This window comes from Neomonachus schauinslandi, chromosome 2, assembly GCF_002201575.2.
Source record: "Neomonachus schauinslandi chromosome 2, ASM220157v2, whole genome shotgun sequence".
NCBI lineage: Eukaryota > Metazoa > Chordata > Mammalia > Carnivora > Phocidae > Neomonachus > Neomonachus schauinslandi.
The window spans coordinates 68751972-68776319 of NC_058404.1; the positions used below are offsets into that span (position 1 = coordinate 68751972).

At 39.6% G+C, this 24348-nt stretch overlaps 2 protein-coding genes and 1 non-coding gene across 3 annotated transcripts in view; all 3 read left to right on the forward strand.

Moving 5' to 3' along the window:
• Nucleotides 1–5910: 5910 nt before the first annotated feature.
• On the forward strand, nt 5911–6050 carry LOC123324243. The gene has a single exon (XR_006539723.1). It is a non-coding gene; the product is annotated as a small nucleolar RNA SNORA7 (small nucleolar RNA).
• Nucleotides 5916–6592, forward strand: LOC110588369 (60S ribosomal protein L32-like). The gene has a single exon (XM_044912587.1). The coding sequence runs from the start codon at nt 6123–6125 to the stop codon at nt 6528–6530; it is 408 nt and encodes a 135-aa protein (XP_044768522.1). The 5' UTR covers nt 5916–6122; the 3' UTR covers nt 6531–6592.
• A 4338-nt stretch (nt 6593–10930) lies between these two features.
• C2H4orf45 (chromosome 2 C4orf45 homolog) overlaps nt 10931–24348 on the forward strand; it is a 52763-nt gene continuing 39345 nt past the window's right edge. The window contains exons 1-2 of the mRNA XM_021698740.2: nt 10931–10937; nt 18757–18989. Of these exons, the coding sequence (XP_021554415.2) occupies nt 10931–10937; nt 18757–18989 (240 nt within the window). The remainder of the gene's footprint in view (nt 10938–18756; nt 18990–24348) is intronic.

The following is a 24348-nucleotide window of genomic DNA, read 5'->3' on the forward strand; positions in this document are numbered from 1 at the left end:
GTAGATGATACTGCTTTCGGGGGGAAGATTCAAAATAAACAGGAGTATTTCAAGCCATTTCGTATTGGCATTACTTCCAAAATTATTTCAAAATTCTGTGATGTTAGGTTAGTAAGGGTTATTCATATTTAAAAGAAAAAGTCACCTCCCTTGCCCGCTCACCCATGTCATTTGATTCTAATCTTTCCTCTCTGGGTCGTCTAAAGGTGCCAGATCAGATATCACCTCAGAGACCACCCCTTGAACTGAATTATGGCATGTGATCTTGATGTTATTTGCTTTCAGCTCCATATTTTACATAATCTTGTAGCTCATAAATAGAGTTTAGGAATATGTTTCTTCACATAGCCTGTAAACTCTATGTTCTGCACTAAACAGGAGATTTAAAAAAAATTTTATGGATTTAAGGGACCACTTGAGGAACGATTTCCATACACATAAAAACAATTCAAAGAAAATTGCAAAGAAACAGATTTGTAGTAACGTTTTTAGTATAGTTAGTATCAAGGCTAAGTACCTCAACTAATCCAGGATTATGATTATGATTAAAGCTTTTAATTATTCTATACTATTCTTAAACACTCTCTTGCACACATCAAAGAATGGGGATATATATGTCAAATAAATCTGTTAGATGATCCTAAATGTTCCCCAGGAATTATTTACAGCGACAGCAGCATTTTTGTTTTTCGGGCTGCAAGGAAGACTGGGGTACAATTGGCAAGTGAAAGTCAATATTTAACTGGTACGTCCCCTGGACATCGTATTCCAGTTTCAAGCTTTGATGTTTAATAATTGATTGAGGGAGGAGAGCACGAGTGAGCTCTGTTTTGTTCAACAGTTTTCTCAGTGATTTCAATAGCAAGAAGGCATGCCATTAGGTTTGCAGAAGGCATAAACCTGGGAGACAGAGAAAAAGAGTAAAACGAGATGCCGATTTGGGTCATAAAAAAATAGTATTTTAGAATTAGGGGCTGAAACTAACAAGATCATAATTTAACAGGAATAAATATGAACCTTGCACTTAGGGTTAAAAATCAACAATACAGGTAAAGAATAGCTCATGCGTTGTGTAACTGCTTGGCGTGGAGGCTGTGGCTGATGGGGGATTCAAGATGAGCCCAACTCAGGTCAGGTAACTCAAGTTAGCACAGTGGCCGACAAAGCTGATGCAATCACAGAGTTCTGTGTTCAACAAGCAAGCCGACTCTGCCCTGACTGGACCACAGGGTAGCATTATTTTTGGTGATGAGTGCTACATTTTAAGGAAGAGATTAATATACTGAAGAGCATCAAGAGACAAGATGTGAAGAGTCTGAAAATCATATTACATGAAGAACACCCAAAAGAAATGAGGCAGCCCAATTTGCAAAAGAAGCTAGGGTGAGCCTTTCCTCTATCTGACAGGCTGCCCAATAAGAGATTATTAAGTAAGATTCAGAATTTAGGTGACTATGACAGGAAGGCAGATTTCAGTTCAATATATGGAAGAATAATTAGACCTGTCCAAAAATAGAATGTGCTCTGAGGCTGGAAATATTCTGGCAGTTGGATGAACACCAGCCGCAAGAAGGAACCGTACCTAGGATACAAGGTTGTACCTGCTGACCTCTAGAGGTCGCACCAATCCAAAGTCTCCTCTCCACCCCCCCCACCCCACCCCCCCGCCCCCCGCCCCACTGCCATCCTGCTGGAAATACGTACCTCTCTGTGGATACTGGGAATGCAATAACTGGATTTAGGGCTGTATTAATGTGATTTCCAAAACCAACTGGCAACTCGAGTTGATTAATATATCCTCTAACGCAACGCGACATCTATTTATTTTAGCACAGGAATTTTGCCCATGGTCTCTACTGCCGAAGCCACTGGAAATCACAACCAGTAGCACTTAGTGACCCATTCTCAGAGCCTCTAAAGAACAGATGAAACATGGAAATATTTAAGATGAAATTACCTTTCTCCCTTCCCATAAGAGTAGCAGCTTGGTATCCTCTCTTGATTCCAGGAATATATGAGTTACAATTTCAGAGGCCATAATTAGATGCTTTTAAGAATCAAAACACCAACATTGTTAGTCATTAGTTAGCACACTAATTAATGTATGTTAGAAGCTACTTAGCACTTTCGCTCCTTCAGAAACAACAGCAGTAGGATAAGGCCGTGGTTCTTAAACTTTAGCTTGCATCAAAGTCACGTGTCATTCAGACACAGAGGAGGAAGGGCCTGAGATTTTGCATTTTTAATAAGTTCTCAGGTGATGCTATGCTTTTTTCAATCCTGCATTCAATGACATCAAATTGGTAGTTTTAAATTGGCCATGGTGGGAATATTGACACCACACAAGTTGGTAAATGTAAATGCTAAAATCATAGCTTTTTCCTCGGAGAGCCAGTTGTTAAGCATTTACAGGGAAATCACTGCTACAGACTCCAAGCAGAAAGAAAATACTGGATGATCCAATGTCTGGTGCAACATTGCTCACATTCACTTCATTCATGGATTTAATGATGTTTCTTGAGTCCTAGTTCTGTAACCACAGCAATGTTTTTTCAATTATAATGTGTTGAAAGAATTTAATAAGGATGGAGTTAACAAAGTAAAGTGTACTGTTGGATTAAAGCAGATAATGAAATATGATTTACTATATTAATGATCTGCTGTAAAAAAAATCAACATTTGATCCATTTCATAAATATGTATTAAAATTATAACATGAAAATGAACAGACCGGTGATCATTAAATAAATGTATGTATCAGATCTTCTTTATCCTCATCACCATCATGTAACATTTATTGACAGCATAGAATATGCTAGGCACTGTTCTAAATTCTTTATGTGAATCATCTTATGTAATTCTTATAAAAATCTGTCACATGGATATTGTTATCCCCATTTTACAGATAAAAAACTGAGTCACAGCAGGTATATGTGTGTATGGAATATCTGGCAACCATGTATCAGGTGATCTCACATGTAATGTCCTGAAAACCTCAAATACAGCATTTTTATAAGACAGTTTACTGACAACAACCACATTATTATTAATCACTATATTCTTAAATATATCTTTAATATGTATTAGAAGAAAATACTGCTAGCATCAACACTTTCACAGAACTACACTAGAAAAACATCGGCATTCCAAGGAAAACAATGCACAACATTGACTCAATGGCATAATAGCCTGACCCTCCTCGTTCTCCTCTTTTGAGTAAACACGTCTCAACGGGAGACCCCTCAGCCCTCTTTTATGGTTAGCAGGACACTCTCAGCGTTTGCCGTTCTGACTACCTAGTTTCTATGCTTCCATGAAGTCAACCTATCTGTGCTTGACATATGTTTTATTTATACCCCATTATTAGGTTATTACTAGTCTGTGATTGCTCTGACTTAAAAAAACTTCTGTCCCTAAGGTCCTCTTGTATCTATTTGATTACAACTCATATAGATCTATAGGGGATTTCTATTTGTCACCATCTAGTATTGCCTACAATCATCTTTCATACTCAGTGTTTTATTCAAAGCCATGACATGACCTAAAGTGAGTATTATGTGCAGTGAAAACTTAGAAACTCTCGAGATGTCAGCATGTGCAACATATCCTGTAGGGAGTGTAATCTCACTTTAAAAGGGATCCAGCTGTGAGCAATTAGCTATAGAAACCTGGGAGGCAGGTTTCAGGGATGAGTAACAAGTTGAACACGACACTGCATTGACAGGGCGTGGTCACTTATCTACACATTAAAGCCACGAGCTTTTCCCCTGCATAAACGCAGTTGTTCAAATTAGTTTCATTTTGGTCTCCTGAATAGACCCTTCTAGACTGCTTCTGTCTGACTCTTCAGTGAGTTATGCTCACAAAGACCTCACCCTCTCTAACAAACATTGCAACAAGTATTCCTGATCTTAAGAGCCACATTTATAATTATCCATACCAGTTTAAGGATCATAGAATTTCACAAGTTTCCAAACTCGAGACTAGTGCTGTTCTATAGGAGTATGGTGCAAACCACAAATATATAATTCAAAGTTCCCTTGGAGCCACATTTAAAAAAAAAAATTAAAATAGGTGAAATAACCTTAAATATTGTTTTATTTAACCCAATATATCCAAATTCTTACCATTTCCATATGAAATCCATATCAAAAGGTATTAATGAATATTTTACATTCTTTCTTTTGTACTAAGTCTTGGAAATCTGGTATGTTTTCAATTTACAGCACATTTCAGTTTGGACTAGGAACTTAAGTACTTCATACCACTTGTGGCCATGGCTACTATATTGGAAGGTGCAGCGCTAGACCTGTTAAAGCTCAGATCCAAAGTTTTGTGGAACATCCAAATATCCAAACACCACCCCTCTTGATGGGTTTTTAACTCAGTTTCTGGAATGAAGTATCAATGAAACACTCTCGACTTGTAGCTTCTATACCAGGTCATCATTTATAATTAGGATGAATAACAAATTAATCATGGTGAAGAACGGCTAGACGCTTATCACATCTAAGTAAAAATGAGTGAATTTATTAAAATTGTGATACGGTGCAAAAATAGAACAACCATGCTCACTGCCAGAATCTCAACTATGTGTAATCAGGTTGTGTCTACCTAGGCTAGGAGTGCAGGAATTCATAGAGTGGTTCTCCAATTCCTCTTTGCAATGGACTCAACAGTTAATAACTCTTAGGCAGTGGTTCAGTCCGAATTTCTCTTCAGTGCCGGACATTTTCTCATCTGATGTAAGACAATAGAATAGTCTTGCCCCCACTGGCAATCACAGAACATTCTAATTGTTGGCTTTTAGGTTCTGGGGAATGGTAGTTTCAGCTTCAGCTTCGGTCCTTTTAGCTGAACGGTTTGCATTTCTAGCAGCTGCTTTCTGTTTACCTTGACAATGGGAGGGAGATTTTTTAAGGTTTCTTTTGTGGAAGAAGAATTTTTCTTTTTCAGATTAAAATTACATCTGATCTCCATCTGTTTGGCACCATGATACTTCGTATGTAATAGCATTAAACATTTCTCACTACAGTAGCCCAGGGCGTTGTATTTACTCATCTCAGGGCTAATCTCATAGAGGCTACAGTAGCATCAGCGTGGAAGAAGGAACAAGCCGGCCAGAAGGTGAGGGGAGTAATGGAAATGGTGGTCAGAAGGCACATAATATGATAATAGCTATCATCAGGCGTCTGTTACGTGCCAGTGACATGTCTGGGCATGGCATACACATGCTACATACAATATCTCTCAATTCTTGCAACAACTGTATGAGGTTATTAGATGTGCTTTCATATTTCAGAGAAAGAAAAACTGAGCCAGAGAAACTAAGTATTTTGAAGAAAGCCACACACCTATTATGAAATAGAATTCTCTTTTCTCCACATCATGATGCCCCCCAACAAAGCAAAACAAATGAGAAAGGAAATGGCTTGCCATAAACCACCTGCAAACCACAAGAAATATTGAATGAAAGGGCAGAGTGTGAATTACACTGGGAGAGTGATATAAACTCAGTGGGGAGAAATAAAGTAGGAGAGAGAAAAAAGTAATTTGAGTGACCATTATATCAACAGCTTTCAAACTTTTCTGACTACAGCCCACAGTAAGAAATGCATTTTATACAAGGACCCAGTACACTACCACTGTGTGTGTGTGTGTGTGTGTGCGTACGCATGCGGGCGTGCATTTAGTGATGTATATAGTTAGGGAGACATATACATATATATATGTATATATATATATATATATATATATATATATATATAAAACTAAAAAAAAGGAGAAAGGCAATTCAGCAGAGAAAGGGCAATCTTTTAAACATGGTACTGGATCAACTAAATATCCATACACAAAAAAATTTGAACTTTCCAAACCGTATCTCACATCACATATAAAAATCAACTTGATGACCTCTCAGGATCGCGTCTGGAGAGTGGTTAGTATTCTGCCAGCTTCGGAGTCGGGAGGGAAAGCAAGCCTGGCAGAGGTACCCATTCCATTCCCAGTTTGCTCAGTAGCTGGTGATTGGAAGACACTCTGCAACAATGTTCAAGCCCTGAGCAGGAAAGCCTCCTTCCAGGACTGCTTGACACCATCTCTGCCTCTTTCCTGAAGGCATCATGGCTGCCCTCAGACCTCTGGTGAAGCCCAAGATCGTTAAAAAGAGGACCAAGAAGTTCATCCGGCACCAGTCAGACCGCTATGTCAAAATTAAGCGCAACTGGCGGAAACCCAGAGGCATTGACAATAGGGTGCTCAGAAGATTCAAGGGCCAGATCTTGATGCCCAACATTGGTTATGGGAGCAACAAGAAAACAAAGCACATGTTGCCAAGTGGCTTCCGGAAGTTCCTAGTCCACAACGTCAAGGAGCTTGAAGTGCTGCTGATGTGCAACAAATCTTACTGTGCAGAGATTGCTCACAATGTCTCCTCCAAGAACCGCAAAGCTATTGTGGAAAGAGCAGCCCAGCTGGCAATCAGAGTCACCAATCCCAACGCCAGGCTGCGCAGCGAAGAAAATGAATAGACAACTTGTTGTGCACGTCATATTTGTGTTAATAAAACCATAAAACTACAAAAAAAAAAAATCAACTTGAAATAGATCATAGCCCACATGAAAACCTAAAATTATAAAACATCTAAAAGAAGACATGGGAGATAAGATTTGTGACCTTGGGGTAGACAAAGATATTTTAGATTCAACATCTAAAGTGCGATCCATAAAAGAACATTTATAAAATGGTCTGTATCAAAATTACTCTCCATAAGACACTTAAGAGGATAAAAATACAAGGACAGACTAGAAGAACATATTTGCAAAATATATATTGATAAAAGACTTGTATCCAGAATATATAAATAACTCTCAAACTCTCACTAAGAAAACAATGCAATTAAAGAATGGGCAAAAGATTCAGATAATTCATCCAAGGAGACATATAGATGGCAAATAAGCACAAGATGCTCAACTTCATCAATCATTAGAGAAATGCAAGATAAAACTGCAATGAGACACCACTACATACCTATTAGAACGGCCAAAATTAAGACCAACTCTACCAAGTATTTCATGGATGTGGAGAAAATAGAATTCTCATACCATGCGGGTAGAAATGTAAAATGATACAACCTTTGGAAACCAATTTAGCAGTTTCTTAACAAGTTAATGCACCCACCATATGATCCAGCTATTCCACTCTTAGGTATTTACCTAAGAGAAATGAAAGCACATTTCCATACAAAGATCTGTACACAAATGTTCATAGCAGCTTATTTGTAACAGTTACACACTGAAAACAACCTCAAAGTCCATCGGCAGGAAAATGGATAAACTGTTGCCTACCATACAGTAAGATACAGCTCAGCAATAAAAAGGAATAAACTGTTGGTACACGTCATAATAAAGACGATCTCAAAATAATTATGCTTGGTGTAAGAAGCCAGACAAAAGAGAGTACATACTGTATTGATGCCATTTACATAATATTGTAAAAAATGCAAATTAATTATAGTAACAGAAAGCAGATAAGTGGTTGCTTGGGGTATGGGTAAAGGGTAGGGAGTGAGAAAAAGGATTTGCAAAGGGGCATGATGAAACTCTTGGGGGTGATGGATATGTTCTTTATCTTGATCGTGGTGGATATTTCATGACTAGGGTTGCCAGATTTAGCAAGTAAAAATATAGGATGTCCAATTAAACTTAACTTCAGATAAAGAATCTGTTTTTAGTATATGTACCACACAATGTTTGGAACATACTTACACTAAAAAAATTATTCATTGTCTACCTGAGATACAAATTTGACTGGGTATCCTATATTTATCTGGCAAACCTGTTACCTGTGTACATATAAAACTTAACAAATTGTACACTTTAAATATATGCAGTTTATTGTATTTCAGTGATACTTCAATAAAGTTGTTGGAAAAAAAAAAAAAAGAAGAAGAAATTGAGGTTAACCAAGGAAGACAAAATGACTTTCCCAAGTTCACTCAGCCAATGGCAGCGAGGCTAAAACCAAAATCCCAGTTGCTATTCTCCTTGTCCAAGTGCTCTTTCTATTATGGCAAGTGGATTCTAGAGGAAATGTTTGCTCACAGGGGTGGAAAACAGATCCCAAAGTAAGGATATTCAGATATGGAGTGATAAGAAAATTTAAATTAATTTATAATTTGTAAATCTCTGCTCTCATGTGGCTTTGTGAGTCTAATAGTTCACCTGTTCACAAATCCATTTCCAAAGCAAAGCACTGCAGCATAGTGAAATCTATTCTAGGAATAAGTAAGCAGTCATTTTATTTCAATCCTTTTAACTATCTGAGAGCACAACCAGTCCCCCAGGGGTCCAAGTAGAAAGGGTTAAACGTGTAACAAAAAAGGTACAAGAAATATAAAGAGTATCTATGTGTTGATTACTGCTTTCTTGGTTTTTACAGTTAAATATTTCTCAATAATTCAAATAGTAGGTTTCATATGTTTTTTCTTATAGCATACCTTTAGGCATTTCTACTTTTTTAAAAGTCATCTCTACACCCAGTGTGGGGCTGGAACTCATGACCCCAAGATCAAGAGTCACATGCTCTACCAACTGAGCCAGCCAGGCACCCTGTACTTGTTTATTATATAATTGACAAGGTGAGAAATACCACTTACTAGTCTAAATTGCCCTGGTCTAAATTGAATTCACTTGCTGGCATCCAGAAATAGACAATCCTTTCCTGATATACTGTTTATCGAGGGAATAGAGAAGGAAATTGCTATATTTCACCTACGCTAAAAAGTGTTATTTTAATAAATTACATTTTAACTTGTCTGTAATTGTGATGTGCCTTACTATCACTGTCTACATTTTAAAGTGGTAAATTTCTTTTCTTTTCTCCTTTGAAGCAAACCTGGTATTAAGTCAATGGCACGTTTTATAATTCATAGCACCGTAACTGGAGTAGCTGTTTCTATCCAGTCCAGTGTTAGTTATGCTCTTCTCTTTGGATTAGGTGGAAATTATCAGCATTACTCAGAGCACTAATGGAGCAATGTATACTCTCTCAGCTCTTCCCAGTGTGGTAAAACCAGTGTAATTCTTAGCTGATGTTATTTCCAATCTATCTGTAGAATTTAGTATCCCACCCCATTTTTTCTATTTTTTATTTGCACTGGCAAGTTAACTATATTTGCATCTCCTCACTGGTCACTTAGGCAATCCTAATAATAACAAAATCAAGATCACAAAGTCAGAAATGAAATGAGACCAAATTAACATCAGCAAAATAGAATTAAGCTATGGTCTCCACTGGGACCTATTATACAAATAAAAAGTGAACGCTTTCATGCAAAATAATGTATTTAAATGAAATGCTTTTTTTTTAAGTACTTACTTTCACTGTGAAGTAATCAGCACAGAAGCTTCCTATCTAGAATATGAATGACAGCTTCCTACCTAATGGTAGCTTCCTATGTAAAATAAAAGGCAAATATGAGACACACTCTAGATCAGGGGTTAGTTAACTACAGCCTGTGGACCAAATCTGGTTTGACACCTGCTTTTATGAAGCCAAAAATGGTCTCTAACTTTGTAAGTGGTTGGAAAAAATTAAAAGAAGAATATTTTGTGACATGTGAGATGACATACAATTTTAACTTCAGGGCCCATAAACCAAGTTTCATTGGAATGTAGGCACACAATAGTTTACATATTGTCTATGGCTGATTTTGTGTTGCTGGGGCAAGGTTGAGGAGTGGTGACTGATATGGTATCCCCCACAGGCCGAAAACATTTACTCGCTGTCTTTTACAGAAAAGCTTGCAGACCTCTGCTCTCTCTCAAAGGGTTTAAACAGAGGGGCGCCTGGGTGCCTCAGGCCGTTGAGCACCTGACTCTTGATTTCAGTTCAGGTCATGATCTCAGGGTCCTGGGATCGAGCCCCGTGTCAGGCTCCACGCTCAGGGGGAGTCTGCTTGTCCTTCTCTCTCTCTCTCTCTCTCTCTCTCTCTCTCTCTCGTAAATAAATAAATAAATAAAATCTTTAAAAAAAATGTTTAAATAGAGAGGAACTCCAACAACTGCTCTCTCTCCCTTGCATTTTGAGAAGATGAGTTCTGATGGAGCCCCTGCCTTGCCTCCATTTCTTTGTATCATTTCAATATAAAGCTATATCCTCATGTAGGAGAGCAAAACACCAAAACAGATTATAATGATTGGAGATCATGATCAAAAACCAAAGGAGGTTGAAGTAGTGACTTCAAATAATTGATGCAGCCTTAAAAGTAGATTTCAAAGCAGGAAAAAGTTACATTGTGTGTGTGTGATTTTTTTTTTTTCTATGAGGAACATTTCCCTATATGCTTTGTAGCAGATAACTCAGAGGTCAACGCACCCTCTTCCTTTTAGAGCACCTCCATTTTGTTTGGGTGTCTCCATTCACCTCCCATGACTCAGGGTTGAACCCTGACTCATTCAAGCCAGTCACTGAAATCTCAATCCTCTTACCAGTGCTTGGTTTTCAGAAGAAAGGAATGACTCAATCTTGGCCAATAAAATGAGAGAGCAACTCATCTGGGGTTTTCTAGGAAAGGCTTCTCCACTGACAACCCCCCCCCCCCCCCCCCCCCCCCCCCCGGCATTATGGTATCTGCATTTGACCCCCGGAACTGACAGCCTCTTTTGAACCTCAAGGGGAGCTTTGCCTGAAGGCACACAGATGGAAAGACTCTGTTTCTGAAGACATCACTGAGCTACTGAATTAAGCAACCACAGAATCTTCATACCACAGAAGATCTTATTATATGACATAATAATTTTCCTTATTATTTAATCCATTTGCCATGGATTCCCTGTTATTTACAGTACTCGTAATGAGTTTTTATTAGTGCTAAATACATAAATCTTTTAAATATCCTTTTTCAATGGGACATCTAGAGCCCGTTTCCATGAATGGTAAGAAGTTCTTTGTAATACAATTGGCTATTTCATTCATGTTTATACTAGGAAAATTTCCAAGACAAAAACCAAAAAGGAACAATGCAACCTATTTATCATTATCTACTTATATTTCCCCTTCAGGTGAGATGAACCTGTAGAGAATCACCTGGTTGCAAAGTTTTGTCAGGATAAGTCTGTCGGTTTTATCTTCCAAGTAAAAGTCTAGGGATGTTTGCAAAACTTTGGATCTTGCCTTCTTTCTGCACTCACCAGGAAAAATACAGAATTTTACAGCTTGGGATTATTATCAGCAGCTTTAATGATAAAGTAGTCATTCTTTCAAGAAATATTACCAAGTGCTTGCTTAGTGTCATTGCCCTGCTCAGAATGCTGTGGAAGTCACAAAGCAAACAGAAGACCGTTAGTGTCTCTAAAAGGAACTAACAAGGGCTGACTTGACAAGCAGAGAGACAAGACACACACTCATGAAACGGCTGGAAACCTAAGCAGGCACATGAAACATAGATCAAACTATACTTTAAAGTTTCAATGAATAACAATGTCTGTCATGAGAGCAATGTTTCCTAGCGGAGATGAATATAGTCTTGTTTAGGTTGTATGGTGTCTTTGTCTGTTTGGAGCTACTATAATAGAATATCATCTCCTTGGGTGATTTATTCACAACAGAAATTTATCTCTCGCGGTGCTGGAGGCTGGGAAGTCCAAGATCAAGGCACCTGGTGAGAGTAGATTCAGTGGCTGATGAGCACCCACTTCCTGGTTCAAAGATGGTCGTGTTTGTTGCTATAACCTCAAATGGCAGACGGGGTGAGAGAGTGCCCTGGGGTCTCTTTCATGAGGGCACTAAACCCATTCATGAGAGCTCTACCCTCAAGACCTAATCACCCCCCATTGGCCCAAATTCCATCATCACATTGGGCCTTAGGAGTTCACATAGGAACTTGGAGGGGGACACAGTCATTCAGTCTATAGTATATGAAAAAGCCGAAAGACAGAGGTCATGTCTTATTAATCTTTGTTCACCCTGACCCAGCTCCAGGCACACAGTAGGGTACCATCAATTCATATTCATTGAACATGAATACATTCATGTTCAACCATTGGCTGAATTGTGCGTAAGTATCAAGTGAAATCTCCATTTCTTTATAACTCTAAACTCCAATTTATACTTTCATATGTAATTATCATATAAGGTACCTTACTGACACAATAATCCCATGAATTTATTAGAGGCCGTTTGGGTCTATCGGAGGCTGCCCCTCGTGTTTTCAGATTATCCACAGGAGGTTTATTGTTTGAGAGAAGAACAGATGTACGGAGCAAGGATGTTTCTGCCTGATTTTTATTTGGCTTTTTCAGAAATCTGACAAACTTAATCTTTCAGTTCGTTTAATGGTTAGACCCACTGCGTAATTGCACCAATGGGATTTAAATGAAGTCCTTAAAATTTTTCCAGTCCATGGGTCCATTCTGTGGTAACTGTTGGCATTCGAGAGTCCTATTCATATTAGCTTGCAAAAATGAATTTCTAGCATCGTCTCCTCTCTTCTTCCCCCCACATGCATATGGAAGATGTATCCATTAGCGTTCATTTCATAGTTTCGCATTCCCACGGTCACCTCTGACCTCTGTCTTGCCTTGAGTCTCCCAGTAAGCCCAGCTGTTCTGCACAGCGCATCTGTAATGGCAAATTTATGCCCATATTGTCAACAAATTTCCAAATATACTTATTAAAACACTCATTTCCATGTTCCACTTGATTCCTTTCAATTTATTTCCTTGGAATGTTTCATTTTGGTCACTGAAGTGGAGAATTGGCTTCATGAGGCAATATTATAAAATGAAGTAATATTACTATGAGCTCTCATCCTTCTCTCTGTCTCTATTAAAAATAAATGTTGTGAAAGCAGTTTTTCCTCTGAACTTACCCTTAAATGTCATATCATTAAATCCAAAATAGGAGGATTTAAGGCAGATCTGGAAAGTAGATTGCTCTTTAGATACTTAAAGAAGTGCTTACTTCTCTTTCAGTATGAGTTTATATGTTTCCTGTCTTATGATGGATTTCTGTTTAAATTTATTGATTTATCTTAAGTAATCTCTACACCCGACATAGGGCTCGAACTCATGACCCTGAGATCAAGAGTTGCACACTTTTCAGACTGAGCCAGCCAGGCAACCCCTTTTTTTAAAAAAATTTTTATTTATTTATTTGTCAGAGAGAGAGAGCACACAAGCAGGGGAGGCGGCAGGCAGAGGAAGAACCAGGCTCCCTGCTGAGCAAGGAGCCCAATGTGGGACTCGATCCCAGGACTCTGAGATCATGACCTGAGCTGAAGGCAGAAGCTTAACCGACTGAGCCACCCAGGTGGCCCGCAGGCACCCCTTTCAATGGAATTTTCAAATTCATTTATTCAACTAACAACTCACTTCAGCATTCGACACATATTTCTTGAGGACCACCTTTGTTCAAAGCATTGTGCTGGCAATTAAGAGTTTACAGAGGTAATACATATAGGCAATGGAATATTAAAAAGCCATGAGAAAGAAGGCTATCTTGCCATCTGCAACAATATGGATGGAATTTGACGACATCATGCTAAGTGAAATAAGTCAAACAGAGAAAGACAAGTACGATATGATACACTTATACATGGAATCGAAAAAAGCCAAACTCGTAAAAATATAGAGTAAAATGGTGGTTACCAGGGCCTGGAGACTGGGGGACCAGGAGAGATGTTTAAGGGTACAAACTTGCAAAGAGTAGTAAATAAATCCTAGAGATCTAATGCACAGCATAGAAAATACAGATAGTAATAGTGTATTATTTTCATCTAACCTGCCAAGAAACTAGATATTAATTATTCCAAGCATTAAAAATAAATTATAATTATGTGACAGGATAGATGTGCTAATTATCACAGTAATGGCAATCATATTACAATATATGTATCAAGTCAACATGTTGTACACTTTAAATTTACACAGTTATATATCAAATATATTTCAATTAAAGAATCTTTTTAGGGCGCCTGGGTGGCTCAGTTGGTTAAGCGACTGCCTTCGGCTCAGGTCATGATCCTGGAGTCCCTGGATCGAGTCCCGCATCGGGCTCCCTGCTCGGCAGGGGGCCTGCTTCTGCCTCTGACCCTCCCCCCTCTCATGTGCTCTCTCTCTCTCATTCTCTCTGTCTCAAATAAATAAATAAAATATTTTAAAAAAAAAGAATCTTTTTAAAAAGTTTATAGACATAAATAAGATCTAGCCTTTACCCTCTAGGAGCTTAAAAATAGAGCAGATCCAATAAATGTGATATAAAAAGGAAAGTGAAATTAAAAGAAACTACTGTTAAGGTAGCATGGGAGTATCTAATTTTGACTTGGGGGATTAGGGGCATTTTCTAGAAAAGCATCACTCACAATAAGCCTTAAAAGATGAATTTTGATAATGAGAAAAAGTGAGGGAAGGTAAAAATCAATAAGTAGGCTAGGGTCAGATTATGAAGACACTAATCAGCCATCCTAAGAAATCTGGATGGAAAAAATTATGAGCACTGTAGAAAACCATTTCATGTTTTTTCAGGAGAGGAGGTATTTATTTTAACTGAGTTTTAGTTCCCTTTATAAAGGCAGCTGTGTGGAGAATGGATTGGACAGGATAGAAACCAGCCAAGACTAGTTAGGAGGTTATTATGATAAAGTCAAATGAAAGCTAATGAAAGACTGTTTACTTTTATTGCCTGCCTCTTAAAGGAAATGTAAGCTCCATGAAGGCAGGGTGCTTGCTTTGCTCACTGCTCTATCTCCAGCATGCAGAACAGTGCCTGACATATAGATCAATAAATACTTATTGAATAAATAAATAAGTGAAAGAATAAATGAATGAATGAGTTGATTATTAAGTGAAACACCACAAATGTAAAGAGGTCAGAAAGAGACATTTGCAGGGCGCCTGGGTGGCTCAGTCAGTTGGGCGTCTTCGACTCTGGTCGTCATCTTGGGTTCCTGGAATCAAGCCCCACGTCGGTCTCCCCACTTAGAAGGGAGACTGCTTTGCCCTCTGCCCCTCCCCCTACTCATGTTCTCTCTGTCTCTCTCTCTCAAATAAATGAATAAATTCTAAAAAAAAGAAAGAAAGAAAGAAGGAAGGAAGGAAGGAAGAAAGAAAGAAAGAAAGAAAGAAAGAAAGAAAGAAAGAAAGAGATGGAATTTTCTCTTTTTCTACTGATACATGCCATAGCTGGGTCCTTCTCAAAGGTTGGCAGCAGATGAAGCTTGTTGGAAAACCTCCCAGATTGTCCTGTCTGTGCTCTTTTCAGCCTTTGTGGCAATCTGCTTCCTTAGTGTCCACCATCTTCCTACCATCTAGAGCAGAGGTCAACCAACTATGGCTCCTGGTTCAAATTTGTCCTGCCACCTGTTTTTGTAGGGTTGGTGAAAAAAGAATGGCTTTTACATTTTCAAATAGGGAAAAAGCAAAAGAAGAATAATATTTTGTTACATGCGAAAATTCCATGAAATTACAATTTCAATGTCCATAAATAAAGCTTTATTGGCACATAGTCACATTCATTTGTTTACATGTTGTTGACAGCCGCTTTTGCCCTACAATGGGAGAGTTGAGTAGTTGAGAGAGAGATGATATGGACCATTTCTGGTCCTTTATTAGAAAGTTTGCCAACCCTTGATCTAGATCCTTTCCCTCAGGAAAGGATCTGAAGTTCATAATAAGGAATAAATCATTATCAGTGAAAGCTCTGAAAATACGTTTTTTAAAAATGCAATAGGTAAGACAAAACATCAAATAAAAATAAAAAACAAACAAAAAAGAGGAAAATACGCTAACAATAATAATAACTATATATTATATGCCACATTCTCACCTAAGCACTTCTTTAAAATTGATTCTCTCCTCTCCATTCAACATGGCCACAAGATAGGTAGGCATCACCAGGCTCATTTTATAGATAAAGAGCCGAAAACTCAGAGGCTGAATAACTTTTCCTGGGTCACAAAGCCAGCCTAAGACAAAGCCAGGATTTGAACCTACGGTAGTTTAGATTCAAAAACCACATCCTTAACTGTAAATCTAGAATTTCAACACAAATCAGAGCCAGCATAGAGTCTAGGATCTGGAGGATGAGGTTTGGAAGAGCAAAAATGGCTCACTTAAAACCAAACACCTGGGGAGCGGTCTCATTAGGGAAAGCACCTTTCTGTGTGTTGCTGGGTGGGCCGTGCTGTGTGGAGGTCTGGGTCTGGTAAACACTGGGCTGGCTCCGGGGCATCTGCTGTGAACGTGGGGCCTGGCTTGCGCTATGGCGTCTAGCTGCCTCTGTCTCTTAAGGCAGATGCCTGAGTCCATTATGTGCCTGGGGCAGGGTCTTCCCAGGAATCTCCTATGCCATGAATATTGCGTCACACTATTTCTAAAGCACAGATGAGACAGGAGTTTAGAAAAATCCAGTGACTTGACTAAAGCCACAGAGAACCCTGATTGGAGGCCCCTGCCCATCCCATCGCCCCTTAAACATACTCTTGGTTTGCAGAGTATGTGTACCTTCAGCTACTAAGTGCTTTTGATTCTGCTGTCAAGTCGTGGCTCTTTTTAAAAATGAATTGCAGTCCACAGAGTGACTAAGGAACTAACTACAGATATATATCTTCTCTTGCATCTGTAGTAGCATGTGGTGATGACAAAATTTTAGTGATAACTGAAACATTACACAGAGGCTCCGTATTTCCCCAAATCCATTGGTATCTGCAGAATGTGTAAAAGGACCCAGTGGGGAGGAAAGATGCATGTTTAAACAAGTTTGGGAAACACTGAGTTACCTAATTGTAAACAGGTTTATTTACCATAGGAATTCTCAGAGCTTTTAATATGCTTTCATATGCTGTGAATATCTAAAAGGCAAAGGTAGCAAGCTGTGTTCCCAGATGTGTTTTTGACTATAAAGCACCCCTGCCTCCCACATATATATCTTCATGGTACACTCATGGGAGCAGCATTTGATGAAACATTTGGGAAAACACTGGCCTGCACATACGCTGAAATTTCAACAAGACTAACCACAGTTCTTCGGTATTTCATTGCGTACAGAGGACCCTGCAAAAATTCCTTATGACAGGAATTTTGTAGGTAAGACTTCAACCCCTGTCACACTGAGGGAAAAAAAAACCCAGTTTTTCATGCTCTGGCCATTCTCTTCTTTACCAAAGTCATTATACCTGAGGGAAAACCTGACATGAATAAAATGGAAGCCCCAATGTATTCATCAAGGGAAATTAGCCACAGTGAATACTCAGTGCATCATGGGGAGTGATGATGATTAGGAAGCTGTGAAAACATCTGCCCAAATCATATGTCTGAAGAGCAATTTCTTATGTCCCCCACTTCCTGGGAAAGCTTAGACGACTTTTCTAAGCATGGACTTGTTAGCACATTGACCATTGTGCTGGTGTACCTGGTCAAAGCCCTGGCCCATCTGTGTGCTCTGCAAACGCTGAGCTCCCTGGGTGGAGAGCGGGGTGAAAGGAGCTCCAGCGCCAGGAGGGACTCAGGTGACATCACGACCGCAGCACAGCTTCTGCCTCCAATGTCTCTGGTCAACTTCTGGTAATGAGAATGAAGTTTCTTCTTTGCATCCCTAACCTGGCCATACAGTCTGGCAGCTATGCTGGTTCTGGGACTTCTGAGACTCTTCCTGGCCAGCAGCTCACTTTCTACTTTAAACCAGTACCATTCTTCCCATAGATCTTTGCTCCCCTTTACCTTTCACATCCTCACCTTTCAATACCAGGTTTATTTCAGTGATCCTTTCCCAGACCTTCTCCTCTGTTTGTTTGTTTTACCCACTTCCACAATTCATGGATTCCTTTTTGTTCATTGTCTTACATTTAAAATACTGATATTTATTAAATACTCCTGCCTTTGGTCATCATCTGTTATAAGCTGTCCTTCTCATCTGAGAGTCTCCATTTTCCAGTTGCTTTGATACATTTGGGAAATTTCCTAATTCTCATTTCAGGATTTTATCTGTCTACATCAAACACCCCAATGTCTGAAAGCCCACATCCGACAAGTGTGGCACGAGTGAGGGTTTTTAGTATCTAAGACATGTCTGTATTAAGTTGGTTCTAAACAGAGCAGTAGAGTGGGGGACAATTAAGAGCCCAACCTGTGAGACAGCTGGTCTGGTAACGTGACTCTAGAAGAGTAACCAGTCTTTCTGTGCCTCATTTCCCCACCTATAAACTGGAGAAAACAATATTACGTATCTCATGGTTATAAGGATTAACTGAACTAATATATCTAAAAGGCTTACAATAGCACCTAGAACCTGGTCAATGCCATATAATCATTAGCTATTACTAGTTTCACCATTTAAAAGACAACAGCATTTCAGAATAAAGTGTAGAGTTGTTTTTGGTTTTGTTTTTGTTTTTTTTAAAGATTTTATTTATTTATTTGAGAGAGAGAATGAGAGACAGAGAGCATGAGAGGGAGGAGGGTCAGAGGGAGAAGCAGACTCCCTGCCGGCAGGGAGCCCGATGCGGGACTTGATCCTGGGACTCCAGGATCATGACCTGAGCCGAAGGCAGTCGCTTAACCAACTGAGCCACCCAGGCGCCCTTGTTTTTGTTTTTTAAGTAGGCTCCACGCCCAGCATGGAGCCCAGTGTGGGGCTCGAACTCAGGACCCTGAGATCAAGACCTCAGCTGAGATCAAGAGTCAGACACTTAACCGACTAAGCCACCCGGGTGCCCCAAGTGTAGAGTTTTTTAAAAGTCTTTCTTTCTGTCTTTTTAAGGCCCAGATTATATAAAAGATCATCTAACTAAAGTTCATCAGCACACTTCCTATATAGGAGAAAAACGCCCAGCATTGGAAAAGACTGGAGATCTCAGATATTTATGGAGGCCTGCCCCAAACAGAAGCTTACCAGCAAAATATAAATATGAGTATGTGGGTGAAGTTGGTTGGGGAATACCAGAGTATGATTTTATCAACCAAACAAGGCTTCAGACTGGCTTTCAGATCAAGGTATTTCTCTTAAATACGCTCTTCATAGCATATTGTTTCTGATTTGAATCCTTTCTGAGTATGCTTCCCTAAGAAATGTCATGTTCTTAATTTGTCATTGAGAAGTAATGGGATTTGAGTTTTGCAGAAAAATGTGTGAATAAATGGACTTGCTATGATTCCCTTTTCATCCCTTCAATACATGAGAGGAGAGGTGTGAAGAGAAGGAAGCCACGCATAATCCAAAAGCATTTGTGTTTGGCTTTGGAATGCATTCAGATTCACATTTATGCTGCGACATTCACACATTCTTCCCCCATCCTAGCACTGCATTCTGAGTGGGTGGTATAAAAGAAGCCTGTACTGGACATCATCCACAAGCCGAAATAGAGAGTTCCAGATCTTTAAAATGCACTGTGTTGATAATGCCTTTGTATCAAATAAGTCAGGGTAATTAGCCAAAGGGTTCTTAGAAACCTTGTCTTGGTTCCTTTGGGTGATGTGTATGGAGGCATGAGCCCAGTCTCCTCTGAAACAAAAGAGAGCCCAGGTGATTTTAGAAGTAAAATCTGAGAATTCAGACTTTTTTTTCCAGGCAGGCTTTTGCATTATCTGAAAATTGAGCATGTACCAATCATGAAATAATTGGATTTCCTCAAATGTTTAAGGCAATATAGTACAGCGTCATACGGTAAAGGTTAACAAAAGAAAAAACCTTTTTGTGCACAACGTATGGCAGGGGGAGAGAGTGCTTGGGGGCTCAGTCTCTGAGGTCAGACAGAGCCGGATTCAAATCCTGACTCTGAGTTAGGTTTTGCTCTGTGACCCTAAGCGAGAGAGTTCACCTCTCTGGGTCTCTGCTCGCTTCTGTTCCACATGACAGTGCGTACAGTGCCCACGTCACAAGATCACCGAATTCCTATACTGGTTCTGCCCACCTACTTGCAGTGAGTGGCCTTGGGCAAGTTCCGTAACCTCTGTTCTTTGGTTTCTTCATGATGAGTCTTAGTATTTACCTTGCAGGGCTGTTGTAAACAGTAAGCAAGTTAACAGTTGTAGAGGGCTGGGAACCATGCCTGGCACATATCAAGCACTCTATGCATTTAATATTATTTTTGTTATGTGGTGAGGATTAAATATGAGACCACAAGGAGCACATGAGGTCTGATGCCTGGCACGTGGTTGACATCCACGTGTCAGCTCTTAGTACCATGGCTGTTGTACTTAATGTTACTCGGGATCATTTAATGGAACAGATGCTCAGGTACTTAAACTGTGTCCTAGTCCATGTAAGCAAGAAAGATGAAGACCAGAAATCTGATGAAATATCAAAACTGGCCACCAGCAAGAAGACTACAGTCCAAGCGAGGTGGCTGGTTTGAACAGAGTCCATAACTTTTGTTGCCTTTTTGCTTCTCTTGGGAGACGCCCCGCGTCTGTCGGCCCATCTTGAGTGTGTATAGCTTCTCTTCCTTCTTTATCTTTAAATTAAGAACACGTTTGCCTATTCCTTGGACTTTGAAACAAGCTGTGAATCCAAAAGAGATATCAGCCACAAGCTAGCCTTCCAGGAAGGAATTTATTCTGTTTCTTCCATTCATATTTCCCAGACGGCTTTAAATCACTACTCTGTTCGGTAGCACTCTCTTCTCAACCCCTGGGGGACAGAGTCTGAACCACACAGTGATTTTTTCTCCCCTGGCTTATGGCACACTCAGAAGCTGGTCTTGTTTGGCATAAGCTGTGAAAGCCATTGCCTATCCTCTGTGCACCTTCTTGGTCCTGGGCTTTTGACAGTAATTGTTTCCAAAGTGGTGTCTATCTCATCACAATCTTAATACCTTATAGGATTCCTTGGACTCAGAACTTTATAATGAGAACGACAAGATTCACTGAGAATGACTGTACATTTGACCCTTGAACAATGAAGGGGTTAGGCGTGCTGACCCAACAGCTGAAAATCTGCATATAACTTTTGACTCCACCAAAATTTAATTACTAATACCTACTGTCAACCAGAAGCCTATGGATAATATAAAACAGTTGATGATGATGATTATGACATTTTGAATATGGACAATGTACTGTATTCTTAAAATAAACTAAAAAAAGACAATGTTATTAAGAAAATCATAAGGAAGAGAAAATACATTTACAGAACTGTACTGTAGTTGTCAAAAAAGTTCTGCATAAAAGTAGACTTGCACAGTTCAAACACATGTTGTCCAAGGGTCAACTGCACATATTAGTGAATAACCATCTATAATTTATCCACCGGTTAAGGCCTAGACTTTGTCATCAAGGCTCCTGATCTTCCCCTCTGCACCCTGGCCTGGCTCCCTCTCTCCATTTAAGGCAATATTCGTTTTTGAGTCTAGCCTCAGACTTAGATTCCTTACCAACCCAGTGTTTCAGGCAGTTACTTCTGATCCATATGACTTGGCGTGAATTGACATTTGAGCTGATACAAACACACACACACTCCATGCGTAAAAATGAGCTCTTAATTACAAAAGATATATGAGAGTCCGTGGCATTAACTCACACCCCCCCTCACCAGGGAGCTGGTTAATTCCTTAGTTTGATGTAACTTAGGGGATTGGGGAGATGTCTCAAAATACTTCCTGTTCTTTCTCTGGTGCCTTGTCTCTAGTACACCCTTTCTACATCCCTCCACCATCCTTGTGCATAACAACCCCAATGAAGATGGCACTTTGTTTCAGCCTAACTTCAGAGACTCCTCAGTGTCTCTCACTGCAGTTGCTCAGAACTATGATTTTAAGCACAAACCTTCATCTAGTGGGTTTTTATAGCCTGAGCAGCTACCCTTTCTAGTCCACCGCTCCAGGTTTGTATAAGACTGGCAGCTAAGGATGCTCAGGCACCTCCATTAGACTCTTGGCAAAATGCCTAGGGCAGCTGCTTCCTACCTGGGAATGGTCTCTCCTATTTGGGGCACTAGGAAGGGTTTTATAGATCATCGGCATTTTGGTAGGAAGATAATAACTTCCAGACTGACACGTGAAAAATGTCCCCACATCACAGAGGTCAGTAAAAATCACAATATCGGGTTTCTTTTCTGGATCTTTTTATGTTCAGCTATTTCCTACTCACGCTTATATGGGCTGCAATGTCATCATAGTACGTGTGTATATAAACCAGTAAAGATCATTGCTTTTGTTATTATCTCAGATTTAAGAGCAGTACATTCTTCGTCTTCTTCTTTTAAAAAATGGACTTAATCTCTGCCAAACTATATGTGATGTTTCTACAAGAATATATGAAGACCGGGCAACCCTCTCAGGACTTCTCCCTCTTCGGGAGCTTTGTACTATCACTTTATTATTGCTCAATAAATTTTGCTTTGCTGCCCACCAAAAAAAGAATATATGAAGACCATTGAAACAATTTTGGTTTCAACCCCATGCTAAACTGAGGGGCGTTTCTAACTCCTTCTTAGCTGGGCATGTCTCCCCTCCCCCTCATTCTCTTTAACCCAAACCTCAATAGTATCAGCTGGCTTCCTGGTGCCATTTTCTGGTCCTGCACTCTGACCTCATGACCAGATGATTTAAGTCATCTGGTTTTCCTACAGAAACAATGTTATAGGACTCAGTGACTAATTCTTCTTAGGTGTGATCCCAAAGACAATATTAAACCAATTAATCATAACATATATTACAACCAATATGTCATGTAGTATAACAACTTGAAAATCTATAGAAAGTAATAAAGAGAATTTTATGGGAACCCATCAATATATTTTTATGTGATACAGTATAGTATAATAAAAAGTAAAATCTTCAAGACTTTGAAATTTCTGCCTTATTTGTAAATGCCACAAATTCCAGGGTTATGAAATGCAGAGGTCTGGGTGCCTGGGTGGCTTGGTTGGTTAAGGGACTGCCTTCGGCTGAGGTCATGATCCCAGGGTCCTGGAATCGAGTCCCGCATCGGGCTCCCCCTGCTCAGCAGGGAGCTTGCTTCTCCCTCTCCCTCTGCCTGCCACTCCCCCTGCTTGTGCTCTCTCTCTGTCAAATAAATAAATAAAATAAAAAGAAATTTTCTTTATTAAAAAAAAAAGAAATGCAGAGGTCTTCCCTGTGATGGTTTTAGGGATATTTGAACAGACTTTTGATGAGACATTGAGTTTCTTGATGGCTATGAATAAACCAATCCAGGTTTAGTTGCTTCATTAGACAATTTTTCTCTCTGTGAATTTATTTAGAGAAAGCAAACGTAAAAAGACCTTGAGTATTTACTGTGTGAGGAAGTTTCTGTAATTATTTCTGTTTTACAGTTAAGGAAACTGGAGGTGTTGATGGGTGGGTTTCTTGTCTGAGGCTGTGTCACTAGTAAATGGTAGAGCTGGGATTTCAACCCAGGCTTGGATTCAAGGGCTTAGTGGGAGTACAGCATGTATGAGATGAAAAGATCAAAAACGGTCAGAACCTTCGACTTGGAGCCACCACGTGACGTGCACGTCTGCATGATCATTGTTTTGTGAGGAAGGGTCTGGCTTGGGTCAGTCCCAACTGCCTTCTCTTATAGAGTGTGCATCATTTCCTCAAGGTTCTCTCAATTTTCTCCCAGCCTTCCGTTCTGCTTCATTGGCACCCCAGAGACTTCATTTACACTATTAAAATGAATTATGAGTAGCTATCACCCACATATTTGATACAGTGAGAAATAGCTTGGTACTAGTTATTTTTGAATTTTATATTTAATAAGCACTTTACAGTGCTTCAAAACATATCATCAAATACAATCGTCAGCATTATGGAAAGAAAGAAGACAGTGAGGTCTTAGTGAACCTCCCCTTCTTTTCTACACGTGTGTCCCAGCACAACCCCGTGTGTTCTTCCAAACTATCCACCCTCACACAACAGTGTCCTAGAAAATCTGCAAATTCACCTGGGGAAAAGGATTGCCAGTGTGGAGGCGATCAATATGTTGACCACCAATCACATATTTCAGAATTTCTGAGTGTTTCTTATTTACCTCTGGGTTTACTTGGGAAAATCCCATACAGTCTCATTAGAATTCCTAGCATTTCACATTCCTAATCTCCAGATTTTTTTTAAAGATTTTATTTATTTGACAGACAGAAAGAGAAAACAAGCACAAGCAGGGGGAGTGGGAGAGAGAGAAGCAGGCTCCCCGCCGAGCAGGGAGCCCGATGTGGGGCTTGATCCCAGGACTCTGGGATCATGACCTGAGCCGAAGGCAGACGCTTAACTGACTGAGCCACACAGCACCCCAGATGTTATTATCAATATAGAAGACTTTAAAAAGATAATAAAGCTCCTTTTATCAACCAAGTTATAAAAGCAAAACAGAAAATAGCTTTTCTAAAATTAGGTACCTCTTTGCATTGCTG

Bases quoted from the DNA above. Each gene is read 5' to 3' on its own strand.
- LOC110588369 (XM_044912587.1), top strand. From the start codon at position 6,123: ATGGCTGCCCTCAGACCTCTGGTGAAGCCCAAGATCGTTAAAAAGAGG.